This window comes from Protopterus annectens, chromosome 7.part0 (assembly GCF_019279795.1).
Source record: "Protopterus annectens isolate FY-2018-M chromosome 7.part0, PAN1.0, whole genome shotgun sequence".
In the NCBI taxonomy this organism is placed as follows: Eukaryota; Metazoa; Chordata; order Ceratodontiformes; family Protopteridae; genus Protopterus; species Protopterus annectens.
In genome coordinates this window covers 574,969,561-574,992,100 of record NC_056739.1, presented here as the reverse complement: position 1 = coordinate 574,992,100, position 22,540 = coordinate 574,969,561, and the positions used below count along the sequence as shown (strand labels likewise).

General features: G+C 42.6%; 1 protein-coding gene across 2 annotated transcripts in view; it reads left to right on the top strand.

Moving 5' to 3' along the window:
• The window catches only part of LOC122806600 (schwannomin-interacting protein 1-like), a 436,192-nt gene extending 416,422 nt beyond the window's left edge, over nucleotides 1-19,770 (top strand). For both annotated transcript variants that reach the window (XM_044077158.1, XM_044077159.1), the window contains one exon: nucleotides 17,402-19,770. In XM_044077158.1, coding sequence (XP_043933093.1) covers nucleotides 17,402-17,450 — 49 coding nt within the window. In that variant the 3' untranslated portion in view covers nucleotides 17,451-19,770. The remainder of the gene's footprint in view (nucleotides 1-17,401) is intronic.
• Nucleotides 19,771-22,540: the final 2,770 nt, after the last annotated feature.

Genomic DNA, 22,540 nt, shown 5'->3' with positions numbered 1-22,540 from the left:
ACAAACCCCTGTAACACTGCTCAGCTTTCTCAAACCTGGATAAGGGATAACTGCTGGGACAATGCTACCCCTTCCACTGAGGTGTCAGTCCGAGCCTCACTGAGGAGATCAGTCAACAGATCTCCCTCAGACTCCTGCTGCAATCCACTGCAAATACTCAGCATAAGGGCCTCCCTAACACGGTAAGGTGTCATCATGTTAACATGGTACAATTTGTGTTGCTGCCTCCTGCCTAGCAGTTCCACAATGTAGTCAACATCACTGACCTTCCTTACCACTTTGTAGGGTCCATCTCAAGCTGTTTGCAGCTTGTTGTGTCTGACAGGAATGAGAACCATTACTTGCTGCCCTACAGCACACTCTCTAGCTCGAGCATTCCTGTCATACCAGAATTTTTTCTGCTGTTGGGCTTCTGCTAGGTTCCCCTGGTCCAAGCCCATGAGTTCCCTGAGCCTTGTCCTGAGGTTTAGGACATATGCCACATCAGACTCCTTGTGGGATTCACATTCACCCTCCCAGTCATATCGAATTAAATCTAAAAGCCCCGTCACTCTATGCCCATACAGGAACTCAAAGGGTGAAAAACCAGTAGATTCCTGGGGCACCTCTCTGTAAGCAAACAGATGGGGCAGATATTTGTCCCAGTCCCTCTTAAACTGGTCTATAAATGCCCATAGCATGGATTTTAGTGTAGAGTTAACGTCTCAACAAGACCATTAGTCTGGGGATAGTAGGGGGTAGTCTTTAGGTGCATCATCCCACAGTACTTTCACAGAAAAGTCAGCAGGTCTGACATGAAACTGGCACCTGTGTCAGTCGGTATTTCTGTTGGGAAACCTACTCTGCTGAAAATCTCTAACAAAGCATTTGCCCCCTTTTCTGCCTCAATGGAGGACAGAGCCACTGCCTCAGGGTATCTTGTAGCATAATCTACTACCACTAGGATATACTTTTTCCCTGTGGAACCTGGGGTACTCAGAGGCCCCACAATATCCATAGATACCCTCTGAAATGGCTCCTCAATCACAGACAAAGGCATCAAAAGACCTTTCACCTTGTCTCCTGCCTTGCCTACCTTTTGGCACTGCTCACAGGTCCTGCAGTACCGTTACATCTCTGGAAATCCCAGGCCAGTAAAAGGTCTACATAATATGTCTCTTTGTACATTTTAAGCCCATATGATCTGCAAGGAGAATATCGTGGGCTATGGCTAGAAGTGCCAGATGGTAGGCTGTAGGCACTACCAACTGCTATGTTCTCTCACCATCTAGCCCTCCCTCAGGGGTCCACTCTCTATACAGCAACCCTTTGTCCCAGTATTCAGATAACCCCTTCCCTTGAGAATCGGGTGCCTGACTAGCTACCTCTCTCAGGCCTTGTAATGTAGGGTCTGAGAGGTGAGCCTGTCTAAACTCTCTTTTTGTAACCCTTCTCAGCTCCCCTTCCACAGGACATCTGGTATCCCCTGACAGCGGTGCCTCACTGTCAGCCTGGATACTACTACTCACCTCTGCCCTTGTAGTCACTCTGCTCAAGGGAACATCAGTACCCACAAGCAGCAGTGGCTCACCTTCAGTCTCACTGCTACAGGGTAGCTCCCTCCCTGAAGTAACCACCTCACCAGTCCTGGCTGCAAGTATGCAGTCTGTCTGGGTATTCCCTAGGCTACCAAACCCACATACTTGTCTCCAAGCCTGACTATATATAACTGCATGAACACATGGTATCAGGACATCTGCAGGGTGGCAGTTTGGTACCCTTGTTGTCTCAAGACAACATACTGTTGGTATTTTGTCTTTCCCACTTACTGGCTCTCTCACCTTTTGTTCCCCCACCTTGCCTCCTTGGACATTTATCTGTTACATGGCCCCCTGGTTGCATTTAAAACATTTAACCCTAGGTCCTGGATATGTACCTGGACTAGTGGCTTCCCCTGCTACTGGCAGACTCTTTTTGAGCAGTCTGGGCTGCCCACCATGAGTTCCCGTTAGACACATAAGCAGCACTGGGTGTCCCTTTCCTATGCAGTGATGCCCTGCTTGCTAGCTATAGGTCTCCCTTCTTCCCCAACTCGTCTACAATAAGGCATTGTCTATCAGCTAACCAGATTCTCATGTCCTCAGGCACAGTGCTAAGGACTTGCTCCCTCACCAAAAGGTCTGCCAGCCCTTCAAAAGTGGTGACCTGACATCCACTCACCCACCTATGAAAATAAGTGCTTAGTTCAGCAACATATTCACACACACTTTCATCTGCCTTGCGTCTATGCTCAAGAACCTTTTTTTCTGTACGCTTCAGGTATTAACTTAAAAAAATCTGCAAACAATTCTTTACAACATTATAATTTAAGCAACCATTATCAGACAGTTTGGAAAGAACAGTTACAGCTTTACCATGGAGTAAGGGGGTCAAAAACTGTATCCAGAGCCCTCAGTCAACATTATACTTTACATACCCTCTCAAACATATAGGTTCATAGGTTCATAGGTTCATACTAGGCTATCTGCCCGAGGGCATTTATAAGCCATCTCCCATCCATTGGTCAAGATTCCTCTTGAACAAGGCCAGCATTTTGTTCCACAGCATAGGAGTCTTTGGGTGATGAATCTATCCTGAAGGATCTAGATTTTTGAGATGAAGCATGTTCATCAAATCTGGGTTTGACATGGCCTTGTATGTCAGGCATAGGTCACCTCTGAGCAAGCGGTAAGCAACTGAATATAACTGGAGTTCTTTCAGTCGGGCAGCATAAGACAGATTTTGAGACCCTTTATCCTTTGGTGAGGAACTTTTGTGGCCTCTCCAGCTGCTGCAAGTGTCGGGTCAGATACATTCAATGGGGCATTGTACTCATCATTGGTCTGATGAGTGATGAGTATAGGGAGACTATGACTTCCCTTGATCTAGATGTGAATCCCTTCATGATAAGGTGGGCAACGAGAAGGTCTTCCTAACTACTTTAGCAATATGAGTGTCGAATGAAACTACTGTCAACCTGGGTTCCCAGGTCCCTAATAACTTCTTCTGTGTTCAGGGATTGCCACCTATATGGTAGCTAGGGGTAACCTTATTTTGTATGACTATGCATTTCTTGGCATTTAACTTTAGGCCATGGCTCTGGCACCAGTTATCCGTTTCTGTGAGACCCTTCTGAAGGATATCTGTGTCGGATGTGTTGTCATCTGCAAACTTTGTCAGCCATAACCCTCCTGTGTTTGCTTGTACTTCAGAAAAGTAGATTGTGGGACACCACTTGTGACAGGCTTTGAGTCTGACATGGCGCCAGCAACTCTGACCCTGTGGGTTCTGTCACTCAGCCAGTTTGCAACCCATCTTGTAATGTATGGGTTTACATTTAAGTTGATGAGTTTTTCAATGATACCAGGTCTAGGTAGGCTGTATCCCCTTGGTGACTGGTCAACCAAGTTCAGAAGGCATGATCTGCCTTTGACAATGGATCCAAAGTCTGCAAGTTCCCTATGTCTTTATTTATGAGCTCCATTATGATCCTCTCCATGGCTTTGCAGATAAGGCTTGTCAAGCTAATGGGATGGTAATTATCCGGAGGTGAGACTAAGATTAAACAGCTGGCCTAACTGTGGGTTTAATTCCTCGTTGAGTTCATGGAGCACACAGCCGGGGACACCATCAGGTCCCATGGATGCTGTGTTCTTTGCCTTGGAGAGATGTTTGGGGGGCTGCAATCATTTGGTATAGATATCTCTTCTTTAGGGGGGGGAGAAGTTTGCACTGAACCTTTCAGCCAGTATGTTGGCAATTATCCCCCTCTGTGAATTGTGGAAGACATTTACTGACCTTTGTTGCTTCTGGGGTTCAGTTACTCCCTTCCCCATTACCTCAATGACTCTGGTGAAGAGTCAGCATCTCCTTTTTATGTTGCTTCTGCCTCTCCTTCTCCTCAGCTTCCAGGCATAGCAGTTTCTCATTTTCCTTAGTCTCTAGACACCTCAGTCTCTCTCCTGCCTCTGTTCCCAAATGATTGGCCTCTAGCTCAACTCTTTTTAACTCCAGATGAATTTTTAAGTCCTCTGTGGAAAGGCTGAACTGTCCATTTTCTGAGAGTTGTACATACCCACAGCCAGTCTGATCATCCTCCTGGCTGATATTCTCTGATGCAGCTGTGACTACAGCTGCAATCATGTCTGCTTTAGTCAGGTTGGCATGCACCAGTCCTTTATTCTGGCACATCTCAGCCAACAGACTCCTTGTCAGCTTGCCATACTCCTCTGCTGACATGCTTGCCTGCACTCCTTGACTAAGCTAACAAAAAAAAAATAATAAAACAATTATGATATGAACTCTGAATGTTCACTGTGTGGCTGATTTAGAGGACAAACAACTTCAATGATCCCTGTACAAGAGCTACAGTAATTCAATATCCACACCACTACAAGCCAATTAATATGTTATATGGCTATTCCACCACTGCCAAACAATTAATATTTGGTGCCCCTGCACTGGCCCAGTAATCAAGGAGCTTCAGTCCTCACCACTAACACCAGTGAGAGATATGCACATTGGGAGGATGACAAGTACACACACAGAAAAGTACAGTTTCCCTTAAGTGAACACAGAGCTCACCATCATTCTGGGGCTGGTTTTTCCCTCTCTCTCCAGATCCCAAATAAGACTCCTCACTGGCACAGCTATAGGGTTAAGATCTCAGCCAAGTGGTCAAGCCAAAACCTCCTGCACCCTCTTTGTCTGAGTGCTTCATGTCCCTGCCCAAGTAGCTGATACACACACACACACACACACACACACACACACACACACACACACACACACACACACACACACACTTTGAGATTTGATTCATATACAAACACACAAACACTCCTGGGGAAGGCTGGCACAGGTTCACTAGCTATGCCCCCTTCAGCACAGACTATAACGTAGCAATCACTGACACCAACCAGCTGTTTATCAGCTACTATAAGGCCCTTCCCAAAGGGTGACCAATTCTACTGTGCAATGTTACTGTTATCCAACTGTGTCAGCAAACTAAAGCTATTCAAGAGTGGCATGTACAGTGTCCCCAAATACATATGCCACAATTAAAAGGTTTAAATATATTTAATAATAAGCACAAGATAATACACAATAACTCAAAACAGTATCAGCAGAGTTCAGAATCACAGGAATATTTTAAAACATCTTTACAAGACAGTCTCACATAAATACAGAACACATCTAAACTAATCTTACTAAGTTCCTATCTATCTCTAAGAAAAACTATATTCTAAATAACTTACTTACAGAGCAAGGCAAGGACTGATGAGAAGTGCTGAAGATGGATGTGTTCAGATCCAAAACAAGATATAAAATGCACAGACTTTCTCTGTGAGATAATTCTTAAATTACTATCAAACATTTCTGCTGGGTTATCTCAGATCATGTCATTCTTGTCACCTCTGCCTTTAGTTCCCAGCCTAACTGGAACTTAGAATGTAACACGTCTGTGTTAAAAATACTTCTCTCTTTGAAGTTTTGCCTAGAACTGGAGATCGTAAAACTGTTAAACATTTACCTTAGAAACCTATAATTATTTCTGTTTCCAGACAATAGAAAGAATTTCCAGCTGCAAACATTCTGTCTCCAATCTGAGACAACCACCATCATAAACAATTCAACTTGTTTTCTTAGAGTTTTGTTCTTTTCCAGCAGGGTGCACTGTGGTTGCATTTCTGAAGCTCAGCACATAACATACAGTTTACTTACATTTGTAAGACAAGCCTATGGATCATATTAATATTTACAAATGACATAGGATTATTTACAAAATTCTAGCTACCTGGGCTGGCAGCTTTCACAACCGTTTTATTTTTTCTCATAGAGATGAATATATAAATCATGAATACGTTTTGATTATATAATATAATAATTAAAGCCTTTACTTCTTTGTCTCTGAAGCCGATGTTATCCACCATCAAAAATGCTATTACAGAAAAAAAAGGGAACACATCAATGGGTATTGTGACCTCGAGTTTTGGCCCAGAAATTGTAGTTTATTTGGCCGTTTGGGCAGTTTTCCATCTCTTTCAACTTGCTGGCTTAAAAGCCTGTGTTTGTACTTGTTCCCCACCTTTCCTGTAACTAGTCTAGTCCAGGTACAGATTTGCTGTATCCAGGACTCTTTGTAAGCTTCTGAGCCCCCTAAGCCTTTCTGTGTTATAGCGAAGCCTTCTAGCTTATCAGTGGGAGTGGTAAGAATTAGGTAGCCTATCTACCACAAGAGGAGTGGTTTCTGGCCCAGAACTTGTAGCTATTGGCTGTTTGGGCAGTTTTTTTCCATCTCTTTCAACGTTCTGGTTTAAAAGCCGCACTTGCGCTTGTTTCCCACCTTTCCTGTAACTAGCCTAGTCCAGATACAGAGTTGCTGTATCCAGGACTGTTGGTAAGCTTCTGAGCCCCACAAGCCTTTCTGTGTTGGGGGAAAGCCTTCTAGCTTATCAGTGGAAGTGGTAAGCACGAGGTAGCCTGTCTGCCATGAGAGGAGAGGTTCTTGGCCCAGAAATTGTAGTTTATTGACCATTTGGACAGTCTGTCCATCTCTTTCAACTTTCTGTTTTAAAAGACCACATCTGCACTTGTTTCCCATCTTTCCTGTAACTAACCTAATGGATAGCACTAGAAAGCCTTAAACTGATACAAGCCTTCTAGCTTAGAAGAGAGACTTTGGAGTGATTAAGTATCAGTTTTCTGTACTTTCTTACTGTACTTAACTGTTTTCCGCCTAAACACAGATTTTCCGGCGTTTATTGTGATTTAACAGCTTGTTTTTTTCACATATTGTACTTATTTGACTGCCTGCACTTTTATAAAGTTTTTTGTTTAAATAATTTGTTTAACTGTTGTAGGCTACACACTAAAGTGTGATAGCCTTTTCTGATTGTTTGTAGTCATCTAAAGCTGTTTTAAGTGTATTTTTTTACTGTTTTTGCCATATCTTTTCAAAAAACAAAAAAAAATTCCTCGTTTCCTGCCTTTCTAAGCTAGTATAGTCCAATTTTCAGGCTAGTGCAGAATTCAGGGCTGTGATACAAGTTTCTGAGTTGGCCATACCTTACCTGGACAGAAGGAAGTTTCTCTGTTCACCTCTGAGAGAGGGGAGTTTTGAGCAACCTATCTGTCCCTGGTGGAGTGGTTCCAGCCCAGAAGTTAGTAGTTTATTGGCCATTTTGGGCTAATTTCTATCTATTTAATTTCCCTACTATAAAAACCACGTTTGCACAGTTTTGTGCAACAGGCAGCGCCGGTTAGCTACTGTTAAATTATTCCTGACTCCACTAAGTCTCCTCTTCTGTTTTTCCCTTGAAACTAGTCTAACTTTCAAAATAAGCACTCAAAAAGCCCAGCACTTACTCAGACATAATAGCAAGCACTAATATATTGACACTGATTGCCCAGCAGGGCAAGGCTCTTTATTCACCCCTCACCAACCAAGCGACTAAGCAGCTCACCCTACTATTCAGGCATGACCAAAGGGCAATTTCAGGTGTACTCTCCAGTCCAGCTGGTGAATCTGGGTATCCTGAGGCAATGTTACAACTGCCTCATGTACAAAGACAACCCTCTCCTCCTACCACAAAACACTAACATATGCAAGAGATGCAATTATACAGCCAAACTGGAAGCTAAGCTGTCTCCACCCAAGACTGGAACAGACAGTCAAGAGGAGAAGGTTAACACTTGCACCCCACCTCCAGCTGCACACAGACCTACAAAAACAGCACTGGCAAAAAATACACATAAATACACAAAATCATACTCAGAGGCTCTAAATAAAAACATACAAAAGCATCACAGACCTCCAAAGCAGACACCCAAACAACCTGCACCTCCCGTCACAAACCAGACAACACATAAAACACAAAATCAGTGTGCCGCACAATCACAGCCCTTAAGGTGAAATAACATACCTAACACACTAGTAATAGGTGACTCTATAGTCAGGCACACTGATGTCCCACTCATTAGGCTGGACAAGCAGAAGGTTACTGTTAGCTGCCTGTCAAGAGTCAGAATCTGCCACATAACACAAGCACTCAGGTCACTCCAGAACAAGTACAAATATGACTCTGTTATTGTTCATGTTGGTGTGAATGTCCTGAGATGTACCTCCCTAGACTACATGAAAAAAGACATGGAGGAGCTCTCTGATCATGTAGCCCAGGCTAGTATGACCCTGACCCTGAGTAACATCCGGCCCTCACCAAGAATGATACCTAAGTATAAAGAAAAAATGGTCAATTTCAACAATTGACTAAGCTTCTGGTATCATTCAAAGGGGATCCAGTGTCTGTCAGCCTGTGACGACATGCTTGACAAGCCGCGTTGCTCACAAGAGACGGCGTGCACCTGTCACCCCTAGGCTTTCAAATACTGGCCAAGACTCTTGCTGCCCCCATAGTGCCTTTTTAGGCAAGGCTCAAAAGTCAAACTCACCACTGTAAACAGCACAATTAAGAAAAAACTGAGGGTTATGCTACTCAATGCCAGGAGTTTAAATCTCAAAATGCACACGCTCGAAGCACTCCTCAGTATGGAGAACGTCAACATCTGTGCAGTAACTGAAACCTGGTTCAAGGCTCCAGAGAGCACCCCAGCACTACTGGGCTACAACTCATACCTCACGTTTTGGCCACAAAACACTGACCAAAACACAAAAGGGGGGGTGTATAAATATTCATCAAGGATACCTACACCTCCAGGTTAGTGGCACAGCATGATACTTCTGAGATCATTCATGTGCAACTAACATCGGGCAAATCTGCAGTGCAGATTGTGGCCTGCTACAGATCACCCTCCATGACCCAGGACCACCACTCCACCTTTCTGGAAACACTGGAAAACATGAAGGTCCTACTGAACACCCTGATATTGGGCAATTTCAATTACCCTACCATTTAATGGGAAAACTACTCGAGTACAAACTCCCAGGCCTAGTGCTTCATGGAATTCTTCAACTCAAATGCCCTGGATCAGCTGGTAAACTCCCCTACCAGAGGTGAAAACATATTGGACCTGGTCATCACCAACATGGGCGACAGATGTTCCACAACGGATGTCAACCCATCACTGGTTAGAGCAGACCATAAACTAATCACTCTGGATGTCCACACCTCACCACCACCCCTAACTAAGGAAACCACAGTAAAAAAACTTTTCTAAAGCAAACTTCACCTTACTTAAGACAGAGGTGGTAAGTTTCACAGCCCCCACGCTAAAGGATAACGCTGCCCAAGATGTAGAAACCTTTACAAATGCACTCTATGAGCACCTACAAGGATGCATGGATCGTGCCATCCCTAGCAAAACCAAGACTCACTCCTCTAAGAGAAGGAAACCAGTTTGGTGGACCCCTGCCATAAACAGGCTATACAATAGAAGGAGGAAACTAGTTTAGAAAAAAAGCAAATCCCAAGAAGGAAAGGCATCCCTGATCAGTATCAGTAAAAAACTAAGGTCCCTCATGAAATCATCCAAGGCTAACTTCGAAAGAAAAATAGCCAAGGATTCAAAAGATAACCACAAAGCCTTCTTTAGCTATGTTAAGAATCAAAATGGCAACTCACAGATATGCACTGAACTAGTGCAAAATAGCACAAAATATGCTGAACCTACTGATATTGCCAGCATCCTGGCAGATAGATTCAGTGCAAACTTCACCCCCCTCTCACCTCCAAAAGGGCCCACAACAATACCAGAAAAGTGTAGTGTCCCAAAAATCACAGATGCACAGGTGAAAACATCCCTTTCAAAAGCCAAAAACACAGCATCAATGGGACCAGATGGTGTCCCAGGCTGTGTCTTGCACGAACTACAGAATGAACTAACCCCCCACCTAAACACGCTGTTCAACCTCAGCCTCTCCACAGGCTACGTGCCCATAAAATGGTGCACAGCAACGGTTATTCCTCTCCACAAAGGTGGGGCCACAACTGACCCTGGTAACTATCGCCCCATAAGCCTGACTAGCCTGGTCTGCAAGGCTATAGAGCACATCATCATGGAACTCATTAACAAAGACATTGGGAACCTCCAAACACTTGGCCTGACCCAGTTCGGCTTTGTTAAGGGCAGATCATGCCTACTAAACCTGGTTGACTTCTTCAAGACAGTCACCAAGGCTGTAGACGAGGGATAGGTGGTTCACACAGCCTATCTTGACCTCGCCAAGGCTTTCAACATCATTCCCCACTCTGGTATTACAGAAAAACTCACCAACCTGAACATAAACCCCTACGTCATGAGATGGGTTCCCAACTGGCTTACAGACAGAACTCACACGGTAAGAATAGCGGGCTCCAGGTCCGACTCTAAACCAGTCACAAGTGGTGTCCCGCAAGGCTCGGTCCTGGGACCCCTACTGTTCGGCATATACTTTTCAGAAGTACAGATAAACACAGGAGGACTATAGCTAACCAAGTTCGGCAATGACTGCAAACTGGGAGCCATAATTGACTCTCCGGCTGACACAGACATCCACCAAAAGGGCCTTACTGAGAAGGACACCTGGTGTCAAAGCCATGGCCTCAAGCTAAATTCCAAAAAATGCATAGTCACCCCGATTGGGAAACACAAAACACACACGAATTACCACATAGGTGGCAGCCCCCTTAATACAGAAGAGGTAATAAGAGATCTGGGGACCCAGGTAGATAGTAATCTCTCCTTTGACAATCATATTGCCAAAGTAGTTAGGAAATCCTTCTATGTGGCCCATCTAATTACTAACAGGTTCGCATCTAGAAATACAGAGGTTATAGTGCCCCTCTACTCGTCACTCATTAGACCCATCATAAAGTACAATGCCCCATTTGGGATGTACCTCACAAGACGCTTCCAACAGCTGGAAAGACCATAAAAGTACCTCACCAAGAGGATTACTGGCCTCAAACATATGTCCTATGCAGCTCGACTGAAAAAACTCCGGCTGTACTCAATGGCATATCGCTTACTCAGAGATGATCTCTGCCTGACTTACAAAGCCATGTACAACTCAGAATTGGTGGACATGCTCCACCTAAAGAAATCCAAGTCACTGTGAGCCACACGCTCTAGTGAGCTAAACCTCACCACAACAATAAATAGAACATGCTGGAGGGATAGATTCCTGTCACAGAGACTTCCCATGCTTTGGAACAAAATTCCAAACTACATTAGGCAGAGCCCCTCACTATCACTCTTCAAGAGAAACCTTGATGAGTGGATGGGTGACACAAAATACACGCCTGGGATCACTTCATTGGCTCTTCTTGACAGAGAATCAGTTAATTAATCAATGGGGCGGCGAAAGCCGACACACTCTGGCTAGGCTTATAAATGCCCTCGGGCAGATAGCTTAGTACCTACCTATGAAGCTGTTCTATTACCTCTGTACCTAAAAACACTATATCAATAAGACTGACAACTGAATATAGGATCATAGATCATAGGATCATAGAAAGTTACTAGGCTAATGGCCTTGGGGTCCTTACAAGTCTAGCCAAGAGTTTATCCCCAATAAAACCTAAGTCAGCACCTGTCGCCCCTGTCAGTGAGGGCGACAGATGGAACCCCTGGGACAAATTTGTAGCTTCCCATCCACTCATCAAGGTTGCTCTTGAAGAGTATCAGCAAGTTACTCTGACGTGTATGGGAAGTCTATTCCAGAGACAGGATAGCCTCTTGGAGACAAACCTGTCTCTCCAGCAGATTTCTTTGATGTTGCATATTAGATTAAGGACTTTCGAGTGGGTAATGCGCAAGGAGTTAGACTTACTGATATGGAGCATCTCTAGTACGGCAGGATACAAGATTACCTTGTAGGAGAGACACAGATCACCTCTGAGCAATATGTACAATACAGAGTAAAGTGATAGTGATTTGAGCCTGTCCGCATACGTCAGCTGTTGGGAGACCATGGATTCTCTTTGTGAGGTATTTCTGTGGCCTTTCCAGTTGGTGCAGGTGTTTGGGGGGGGTACATACCAAACAGGAAGTTATACTCTATTGACCTAATGAGGGAGGAGTAGATGCAATCCCTTTACTTATGAGATAAGCCAAGTAAAAGGCTTTTCTGACCACTGCCGCTACATGATGGTCAAATGTGAGATTGTTAACCTGTGTAACCAGGCCTTTCACCACAGGTTGTGTGCTTAGGGGGTTGCTGTTGATGTGGTAATCAGTAGGAGCTGTGTTTTTGCCGAATGGTATGATAATACATATTTTTTTGCATTTAACTTAAGGCCATGACTTTGGCACCAGTCACTTGTTGTTGTGAGACCCTCTTGCAGTATGTTAACATCATCTGGGGAGTCAATGACAGCACCCAACTTACAGTAGTCAGCAAACCTGGCCAGCCACAGGTCTTTTGTCTTTGCCTGGACCTCTCAGAAGTAGATACCAAACAGTATCTCTGTATATCTCGACTTTTGTTCAAAACATTTTACTAGGACATATCAAACTATTCCAGGAAATATAACCCTGTGTTGATAAGTTCTACCAGTATGCCTATATGGCCATTAGAAAGTGCCAGGCTATCAAGATCATTGTACTCAGTTTCCATGGCATCTAAGTGTAGAACTTATGCTCAAAGTTGCAGAATACAGTTCATTTTCAGAATATTGTTGTACCATACTCCAAGAAGCCAGTAAAGCAAAGTCAGTGTACAAAACACCAAGCACAAACACTTTTATTAAAATGAGAAAATCAGAATTAATCTCCTCCTTTTCAGAATATGTCTTTAGTGTGTTATTTTATCTGCAGTAAAAAAACAAATAATAATACTCATAAATATTTCACCAGGCAATGTAACATTTCTGTTATTGGATATAGGGAGAGGACTGAAGTTCATTGCTGGATTCAGAAAGGGCTACCAGAAGCACTAAGTCTTAATAGGAGGGCCAACCACACATGATTGCCCTTTATGATTCAAAAAAAGCCCCCTCACAATGATTTTACAGGGTCAGTACAATCACCACAGTGGACCATGTCCACAGCAATACTATATACTAATGAGACATTCTGGGGAGCAGCTAATGCTAATAAGCCATGTACTCTCCTCCAGAAATTGATGTTGGATGGCTTTGTAAATTAGCACAGCTAGCCAAGTTAATTAGCACAACCATAATGCCACATTTCCCCATTACTTATAGTGGGGAAGATCACATTACAGGTAAGGTTAGAGAAGATAAAGTGGAGAAGTAGTGGTGGGGGATGTATTAACATGTCCATGTGTTTGACAGCATGTGTGCTTGTCTAGAGGGTTGTTAGCACATTGTTAGAGTAGGTGTGTGTGTGTGTGTGTGTGTGTGTGTGTGTGTGTGTGTGTGTGTGTGTGAGTGTGTCTGCCTTTCTACCTGGGTGGTGGTCTCAGTAGGATGGTTAGTTAGCAGACCTTTAGAATAGATTTGTGTGTGTGCATGTGTCCCTAAGTATGATCGAGTGAGATGTTCATGCAGAGTGAGAGTCTATGTATGTTGGGGGGGATGCCTGTGAGTGTTTGTGTATGTGTGGGAAAGTGAAAGTGAGAGGGCAAGCCAACACAATGCATGGGTCGCCAATGGTTATTACCACCAAAGGTGTTGATTAGCACTGGCAGTAATTACACCAGATTCAGGAACATGCAAATTATTCACTAATGAGGTCTTCCTGACAGAGGTTAAACATGTCTCTGAATCAGATTTTATGTGATTGCATAACCTGCATCTTGTGGCAGCTGCACTTTCTACAAGTGTAAGAGATTCTTTCTGAATTCTAGGACACATACTGACAAAACAAGTGTCCTGTTATGTAACTCAGAATTGAGATGCGGTGTAATCTTTAGGGGTAGAATGACATTCTTGAGTGTGTTTTGCACTAAAGTATCTTGTTGATCACAGCAAGGAAAGGAATTGATAGTGAAGAAATTCAGGGATATGTTTACTGCCTTTAGGCTTCATCTGGGTAACCTTTTTAACATTTTTGTTTCTGTCCACCTCTTGTCCCCCAAAAAGTCAAACAATACCAAATCCAGCCCCAGGTGCAAAAAAGTGGATCAGCTTGTTGAAGGTCTCACTGTTGTTTACATTCTTGACTCCGACATTAAGGGACTGAGTCAAAAGAAGAAAATCTTCTGCCAGGTTGTATGGGACTTTTTGAGTAGTAGACAATGTACTCCACAGCACCAAATCACCAGCTCACAATAGAAGTCTTAGTATTTGGGATTAATATTAGACAGCAAGGTGACAGAAACAGTAAAAACACAGGCTTCATACCTAAGCCCTATACCACCTCAGCATCAAACAGTGTGAGTTTTCTTTGTGGCCAAAATGTACAAAAGTTATATTGTTCTATCTTTTCTAACAATAAGCATGCAGTGTCAGGAATCCATTCTGATGACCTTTCTAGTTCGATTTAGTAAGACTGGATAGGCAGAGAGGGCTATCGTAGAATAATCCAATCCAAAGAATTGGAAAATTTATGCAAAGGACCACATGACGGCAGCAATTCAATCAATATTAATTTATCCAAACTGCCATAAATCAGGGATACAAGACAAATTGCGCCACTAACTTAAATGCAGGACAGTTTGTGTCAAGAAAACTGGAAGAAAAGTCATAGGACATTGCTTCCACTGGCATCCAAAATGTATCTGAGTTTCCAGCTGTGTCAAAGGAAACAATGATATAGAACTCTGGCCAGTAACAACTGCCTTGTTGCTGACCCCCACCACCTGGTATTCTCAACACATCCATATGCTGACAGTACAAAGGAAAATTACTGTCCCCTTTATGGTCCTCTTTGCTTCCACCAGCCTGTCCACCTTGGCCAAAATGTGGTAGATTGCTCACAGATAAGTACGGTAGTTCATCTTTCACTAAAGATAGATAGATTATATGTTCAGACAGTAAGAGCAAGTATAGCATATCATTTAAGGTGATTAAATGGAAACATTGCATTACATGACTGTTATGTCCTGGGAAATAAGGAGACCACACGGTTCATGGAGTTTTAAGGCCTTTCTTTATTAAGAGCCTCCAGGTGCGCACCCATGCTACATGTTCACAACTTCGCCATAGTCATACATACACCGGAAACAACAAGTTACCAGAGAGTATAGAACCAACACCACATGTTGCTAATTCCCTACAGTACAATAACAGCACACATTTATTCCTCTTCACCCAGACTCCAGCACCTCGTTCAGAGTCTCCAGATGCTGCGCCATTGTTCTACCCATATTGTTCCTGTCATCCAGATACACAGCCACCTTGAATTCCTGCCACCGGTCCTCAAGTATTCTCTGGAAATAAGCCGGACAGAGAGGAAATCCCAAAGATACCTAAAGGTTGGAACAGTCCCTTTGTGTGTGTTAAAGGGTGACATGGTACAAACCCTTCTTACCTCTTCAGTTGTTGATACTGACGGGGTCAGTTTACTAAACATTTCTCCAGAGGTTTTTTCAAACCATCCCACTCCACCTTAGTGTCACTACTGCTCCAGTTTCGAACTTGTTCACTGTTGGCTTTGTGGTGTTAGTCAGGTCGTACGTGTTATCTGGCTTTAATGGATTAATAGGTGCCTTCGGTAGAAACTTCACTGGTTCAATTATACACTGGTTCAATTCGCTCAACTCATCTCCCTCGCTTCTTCCATTACTGAAGCCTTATTAATTACGGGTGAGGGTTTATAAAATCTTGAAAGTTAACACGTTTTCTTTGCGTGTCCTCTTGCTGTTGGACCCTCCAGGTCCCCATTCCTCTTTGAACACTTCCTCGTTGTTCTCCAGCACATCTATAAAGGCAGCCCTGCTGTTCTACTTTATGGAAGCCGTGAGCAACCCATTCCAGCTCCTTTAGCCACGCCCGGCCCTAACAGGTTTGGTCCCTTACCTGCTACCACCATGACTGGCAACTGTTGACTTTATCTTTATGTTTTCTGACTTGCTGGCCATCCCAGTGTGGGAACTGTTTCACGGTATATGTTTTCAGTCACTGAACAGTCCATAGCTTCTGAGCTTCTGCAGCCATAACTTTCCATACTCAGCCTTGGACAGAACTGTACACTACATCCCGTATCCACGCCATTACACCATTTGGGTTTTGCAGTCAATGGGGATTTGTGATGGGATCGACTCTTTCTAACACCTCTTTCATGTTGCTACAATGGCTGCCACTCATCTTCCCTGGTGTGTGGATTTATTACCTTCACGCGTAGTGTGCATACTACCTTTTAATCTTCCGGTTTCTTCCTGTCCATCATACCTCTTTTCTTCCCCCTCTCCCGGACCAATTCCTAGAAGTATTCGGCACATTTTCTTCACACTGGCCCTTTTCATAAACATGACGTTTTCATTTTCATTTAAGTTCCTTGACAGATGTTCTCCGCCACACCTGCCAACAGGCATACCTTTGAACTTGCCTTGATTTATGCTTGACACTTTATGCACTGGCAGTGGGGTGGCACTCCTGCTTCCACACTGATGGTTCTTGGTTGTAATCGCGAATGCTTTATTCGCCGTCTCTCGATGGCCTGTGCCAACCAAGTGCCAGTTCCCCATTAACTCAGGCTCCAACTCAGGCTCCTGCGTTGTATACAATTCATCTGCAATACACTCTGAGCCTATCTATTCAACATTCTGTGATCTGTCCCATAATTCACAGTGCGCCAGTTCCTCAACACTGCAACATACTCCGTTCCACCACCGTTTCATTGGCCATATTATCTGGTTTGCCTCAAAAAATGTTCCAACACTTTCCCAGGTCTGGGTCTGACAAAGGCATCCCATCCATATCCTGGGAAATAAGGAGACCACACGGTTCATGGAGTTGTAAGGCCTTTCTTTATTAAGAGCCTCCAGGTGCACCCATGCTACATGTTCACAACATAGTCATACATACACCGAAACAACAAGTTACCAGAGAGTATAGAACCAACACCACATGTTGCGCCCGATACTACAATGACATAATGTGATGGCAGAAGGAGACACTTTGTTTATCTGCTCTGACATCTATTTGCATCTATTATCTAGCTGGTGTTCCCTAACACCTTGGGTTGCTGAACCTTTTCCAGCTGTTTCTTGCACTCTTGAAGGTTTGCTTGGCTTCACAACCCAATCTTTCTGTGCCAAGGTTCACTACTATCTCAGTAAAAAAAAAAATCTCAGGTCCAGGTTTGAATCCTTTCAGACACTATTTGGAAACTGTGGATCCTTGAAAAAAATTGTGCTGTCATGCCACCTCTGAAACTGAACATCCAGTTTCTGTAAGGTCCTGTTGACTAATAAAATTACATAAAAGGATAAATACACTGTTAATTTGTATGAACTTCATTTACAGCAAACATTGATAAACAGCTATGGAAGTAATATGGTCTTATATTAACAGTGATATCTCTTACAATTCTGCAGGCTGGAAGAATCCCAGCAAAGGCATTCATGGAGGAAAGAAGAAAAGTGAAACCAAGAAGTAAATGGCAAAAAGTCTTTAAGAGCAGTGAACTATGTGACAAACTTTTTACACCCTTGCTGTGACCTGTACCACAGTTAGGGAAGATACGGGCTCTCTAAGCTGCTCTGAGTCAAACGTTTTTACAGACTGCCTTCCCACACCTACATTCTCTGACTAATAGTGCAATCGGAATATGGCTTAGCACCCTGAGGGGCTTGACAAGGTCATGGTGTGCAATACTTTATGGGACAAAGCCAGCTTGTGTGTCTCAACTCTTTACATGTCTGGACTGATTCCTTCAACAAAACAGATTATGTACACATGGTCAGTATTGTACTGTTCAAAGAAAAGGCACAACAAACACCTGCAATTAGTATATTAGTCTTCAGGCATCTTCATATAGTGCTGAACTCATTCTCAAGCATTTGCCAAAACACTGTTATACTTACGGTTTCAGCTACCTCTGTTATCCTGTCCTTTCTGCTGATTCTCTGCTGTGCAGGAAGCCAGACAGTATGACTTCCCAATGCAGCCAAAGGCACCAAATAATGGCAAATCATCTTACAGGTAACACAGAAGATGTCTGCTTCTCTGCTTGCAGATTAATGTTCTGATTGTGATGTTTGAATTTGCATGGTATCATTCCTGCAGGCTTGAAAGTAGCTGATGAGTGGAGTTCAATTGCTGTTGACAGTGGAATGCAATAAAGTTCTTGCAAGAAGTCAAGAATGTACCATCTTCTATGTAGTCATTCACAAACTAGATCATGAAAAAAACTACATGCACATGTGAAAAACAGAATAAATTATATACCAGTCTATTGTTATCCTTAAAATATTTATTTTTAATATGATCATTATGAGTCCCTACTTCTGGTGCAGAATGCAACTTGTTGGCTTTGCAATGAAATACACAAGCAGGTAATTCAGCATACAGGTCACGTCCCTATTTACTGAGGTAAAATATAGGCATAGGCACTGCATTGGCAATAAAGCCAGGCTTTATAAAAGTCCTGATGCAGTGTGAATAAGGAAGTAATACAGCGTGTACGGCAAGACTACACAGGTGCAGAGTGCTCGCTGGTAGAGTTGAGCAATAACAGTTTGGCAAAAGATCAAATGCAAAGCTGAAATGTTGGTTAAACACTCTACTTTTTAATAAAAAAATTAATATAATAAAGTGTTAGAAATGCTGCTATTCCTCTCAAAAAAGGAATGCAGAGAACATTCATTAGATCTGCTATCTAAATGCAGAAATATAAATTAGTGCAGGGAAACTGTTTTCCCTGTTATCTAGCAGAACCGGATACACTAAGAAGATAAAGTAATTCAAATAAATTACTAGATTTTTAATTTTGAAGTGGGCTTCTCCTACTTCACAGAGCCACATTTCCCACTTACATTTAGCAATGGCCTCCTGGCAGTCTCATTCCTCAGAAGAGCAGGCCACTCCTTCTGTAATAAAGCCTTTAAATGAAAGCTATTATATAAAGCAGCATTCATCTCCAAACCTTCACTGAGCTACCAACTTGCTCAGAACATACTTGGAAATGTATATTATTTTACTAAAAGTAGCTAGAAACTTAACAGGCAAGTGTCTTGCTCAGTTACCTTATAGGACTCACCATAAAATGAACATTAAAACATACCAGTTTAACTGAAAGTTATAGTTCCTTATGAAGTCAGCAAAATGTAATAAATGACTAAAAAAATTAAGCAAAATGCCCTTAACTTTCCAATTTACTATGCTAACAGTTTAAAAATCTCACTAAAAGAGCCTGCTGATCAAAGCATAAGTAAATTCTTCTGATAATGAACTCTCTTAGCATCAGTTCCTGAAATGATAATTTCCCTGCATAGTATAACTTGCATTTGTTTGCATTTACTTAAGGTCATATTTTGTATGAAACAAAGCAAAGACTGATTTCTTATTTTGATCTGTGAAATTTGGAAATACGGCTCTTTTGTATGACATTGTTCCTTTTATGCCCATCCCCAAACATTATGCGGTTCTGCACAAATTAAGCCAGTACAGTGGGAGCCTTTTTATAAACAGAAACTGTACTGGAGATGGTTTGTGCTTATTAGGCAATCCCCTCCACAGATACATGTGAGTATGTATTGAGTGGTGTCATACTTTCACATAGCGTTCCTAAAGGTAGCCCATTTTCTTGAATGTATCTCCTTATATTAGCATTATTGTTCCTTATTAAAGAGTTGTTGCCTCACAGCAACAGGTTCACAGGTTCGATTCTCGGCTGGGGTGCCTTCTGTGTGGAATCTGCATGTCCTCCCTGTGGTTGCGTGGGTTTCCTCCGGGTGCTCCGATTTCATCCCACATCCCAAAGACATGCTGTAGGTGGATTGGACACTCTAAATTGGCCCTAGGCATGAGTGCGTGAGTGTGTGTGCCTTCTGTGGAAGGTTGGGCACCGGGCTGGCAACTCAACACCGTAAAACTCCACTGCCACTCATGAGCAGACAGGTGATCCGCTGTGGCGACCCCTAACCGGGAAAAGCCGAAAGAAGAAGAATTAAAGAGTTATCCCTACTTCTATGGTCACACTTTCATCTTTACTGACATGTTTAGTACTAACGTCAGCTCTTTGATAACATATATTCTGCTGCATGGTAGAACACAGCCTGAGTGTTCATCTGTTCCTGCTAACATTGTTGGGGTGCGGGATCAGAGTTTGTTGTGGTGTCAATCTGAGCCTAGATTTACTGGGTTCTATGAGATATTTTGTTTTAAGGTCACTAGCTCCATACTGGCACTGAAGTATAGGCAGGCACCCACCTGAAAAGCATGACGAGAAAACACCAATGTAAAATCCACTTCTAGTATGCAGAGAGATTGTGTTACTGATTGCCATCTTCCAACGGCCAAATACTCTGCCTGTCCTCTGTACTGCACCCCCATAGGTTTGCAGATGGAGTAAAGATGAAGGATCACCTAATGGGGTTTCTTTCTTAGCAGGAGTACCATGTCAGTCAGATGTCACCCCTGAGGAACAGCTCCTGCCTTGATTTTATGTATAATTAGTCTGAGCAAGTATCTGTCCTGGCTACTGCCACCTTATGCAGAATTCCAGTGGTTCAAGGTGACACTATTACCATGTATGTCATATTAATGATACCTATTCACATCATTTTCAAGGCAATGAGAGAATGGTTTCTTTATAAATTCAGGGCTTTTTCCAAGAGAGTTTTCCCTCACACCACTAATAACCCCACAAGAAACAGACCAGACACACCTGGATTCTTCTTTTATAAGTGTGTGTGTGCGGATATATGTATATATGTGTGTGTGTGTGTGTGTGTGTGTATGTTTATATATATATATATATATATATATATATATATATATATATATATATATATTATGGCTGCCTGACTCTCTGATAAGATCCAAGGTCATGTTAAGCTGCAGGAACTGCTATGGTGGTAGAAATAATGAAACAATCAGCTGTCCTGGCCAAAGTGCATTGATAAGCAGGGGATATATCAACTCAGCCTGTTTTTGATGAGACTTTCCAAGCTGACATCAATTTCTCCATCGTCAAAAAGGAAAGAGAGTGCAAGGTTACAATTCCATTGTTAGAGGTGTTCTTACAGATTCTTGAAAGATTCCTGAAAGAAGCAAATTTTTAATTGAAAATGAAGATGGCCTCCTGTTATCTGCCTGCCACTCTTATGTACACCCAACAAGAGTTCCCTCCTGTGCTTGTGCTTATCAAGACCTCATTGTCATATATCTATCGCACCTAAATGAACCGTCATCTAGCATTTCAAAATCTGAACAAAACATGTCAGGACTAGTGTTGACTTATGCGCCCATGCTGCTTGGCAAATATGAAATGATTTGAGATATTTAGTTTGTATAACAAACCAGAACATTTTCAATGATGTTCAATTGAGAAAGAGATCCTTCTTGTTCATTAAACTGGGTTGTTAATATAATGTGATGGGAAACTTCAGGATTGATATTGTACATTACTTTTTTCTGTAAATCTGTAAATCTGAAACTGTAATATGCATAAATAAAATATGTCATTATTAACATACTCATCTTTATGTATCCATGTCTCATGAATCATTTTCATTTTGAATGCCAGGGCTTCATATCTTGAAGGTAAGAGAGATCAGGTTAATGTGTTTGGTACCACAACCTTGTATACAGATCAACACTTATAGACACACTCAGTGCAATAGTATAACACAAGTCAGCACTTCAGCTGGCATATTGTGATGTATTTAATGATACATCCAGTGCAAAGTGCATGAAACTCTACTGCATCTAAGATGCATTCCACACCACATATTAATACAAGTGACTTCACATCCTAAAACATTTATTTATTTCCTTTTCTTTGTGGATTAGAATGTCCATTTGGGGAGAGTCCATTTACAATGGAAATCTAGGAGAAAACAGCAAACATTCAGCCTTCAATAATGTTAAGTTGTAATGTGAATATTAAAGACACAGAAATTAGTATATGTGCAGAAATGGTGAGAACACATGAAAGTTAGAAAAAAAATTCAACTGCACCAGAGTGAGCCAGGAGAAAAGGGTTCACATTCTTCCCCTGTCAAAACTCAAAGATCCTTGTTCAGCGGAATTAACTGGTGGTCTGATATGAAAAGAATTCTTTTAAAAGATCAAACGCCAAGATTTACTGGTGTAGGTCTTTGCAGTGAAGCTTTGGCGAGAGGGCCACTAAAAAATTCTGAACCGCCGCAAGCACTGGTGACCTGGCTAGGAAGGAGCAGCCAAGCTGCTAGCCCAAGATCTTGTTCAACGGAGAGGGAACAGGGTCCAAATGATGTGAATTAGTTGAAGGTTCTCCTGGGTGCAGCATGTGTAGTTCTCGAATGCGTGAAGCAATAGAAAGGACTAAATATTCTGGAACCTGGTTTCTGGTCCAGCATCCAGGATTATAAGCAGTAGAGCAGCCGAAAGGCTTTCTGCAGGCGAGATGGATCAGGGAAATGGAGATTAAGCATAGCAGAGACCCGGCCAATCGTGGCACCAGCGCCGTCCCTGGGGACTTGAAGGAAAGGGGGCATACTGACCCAAAGTTCTGCACCAATGGCTCATTG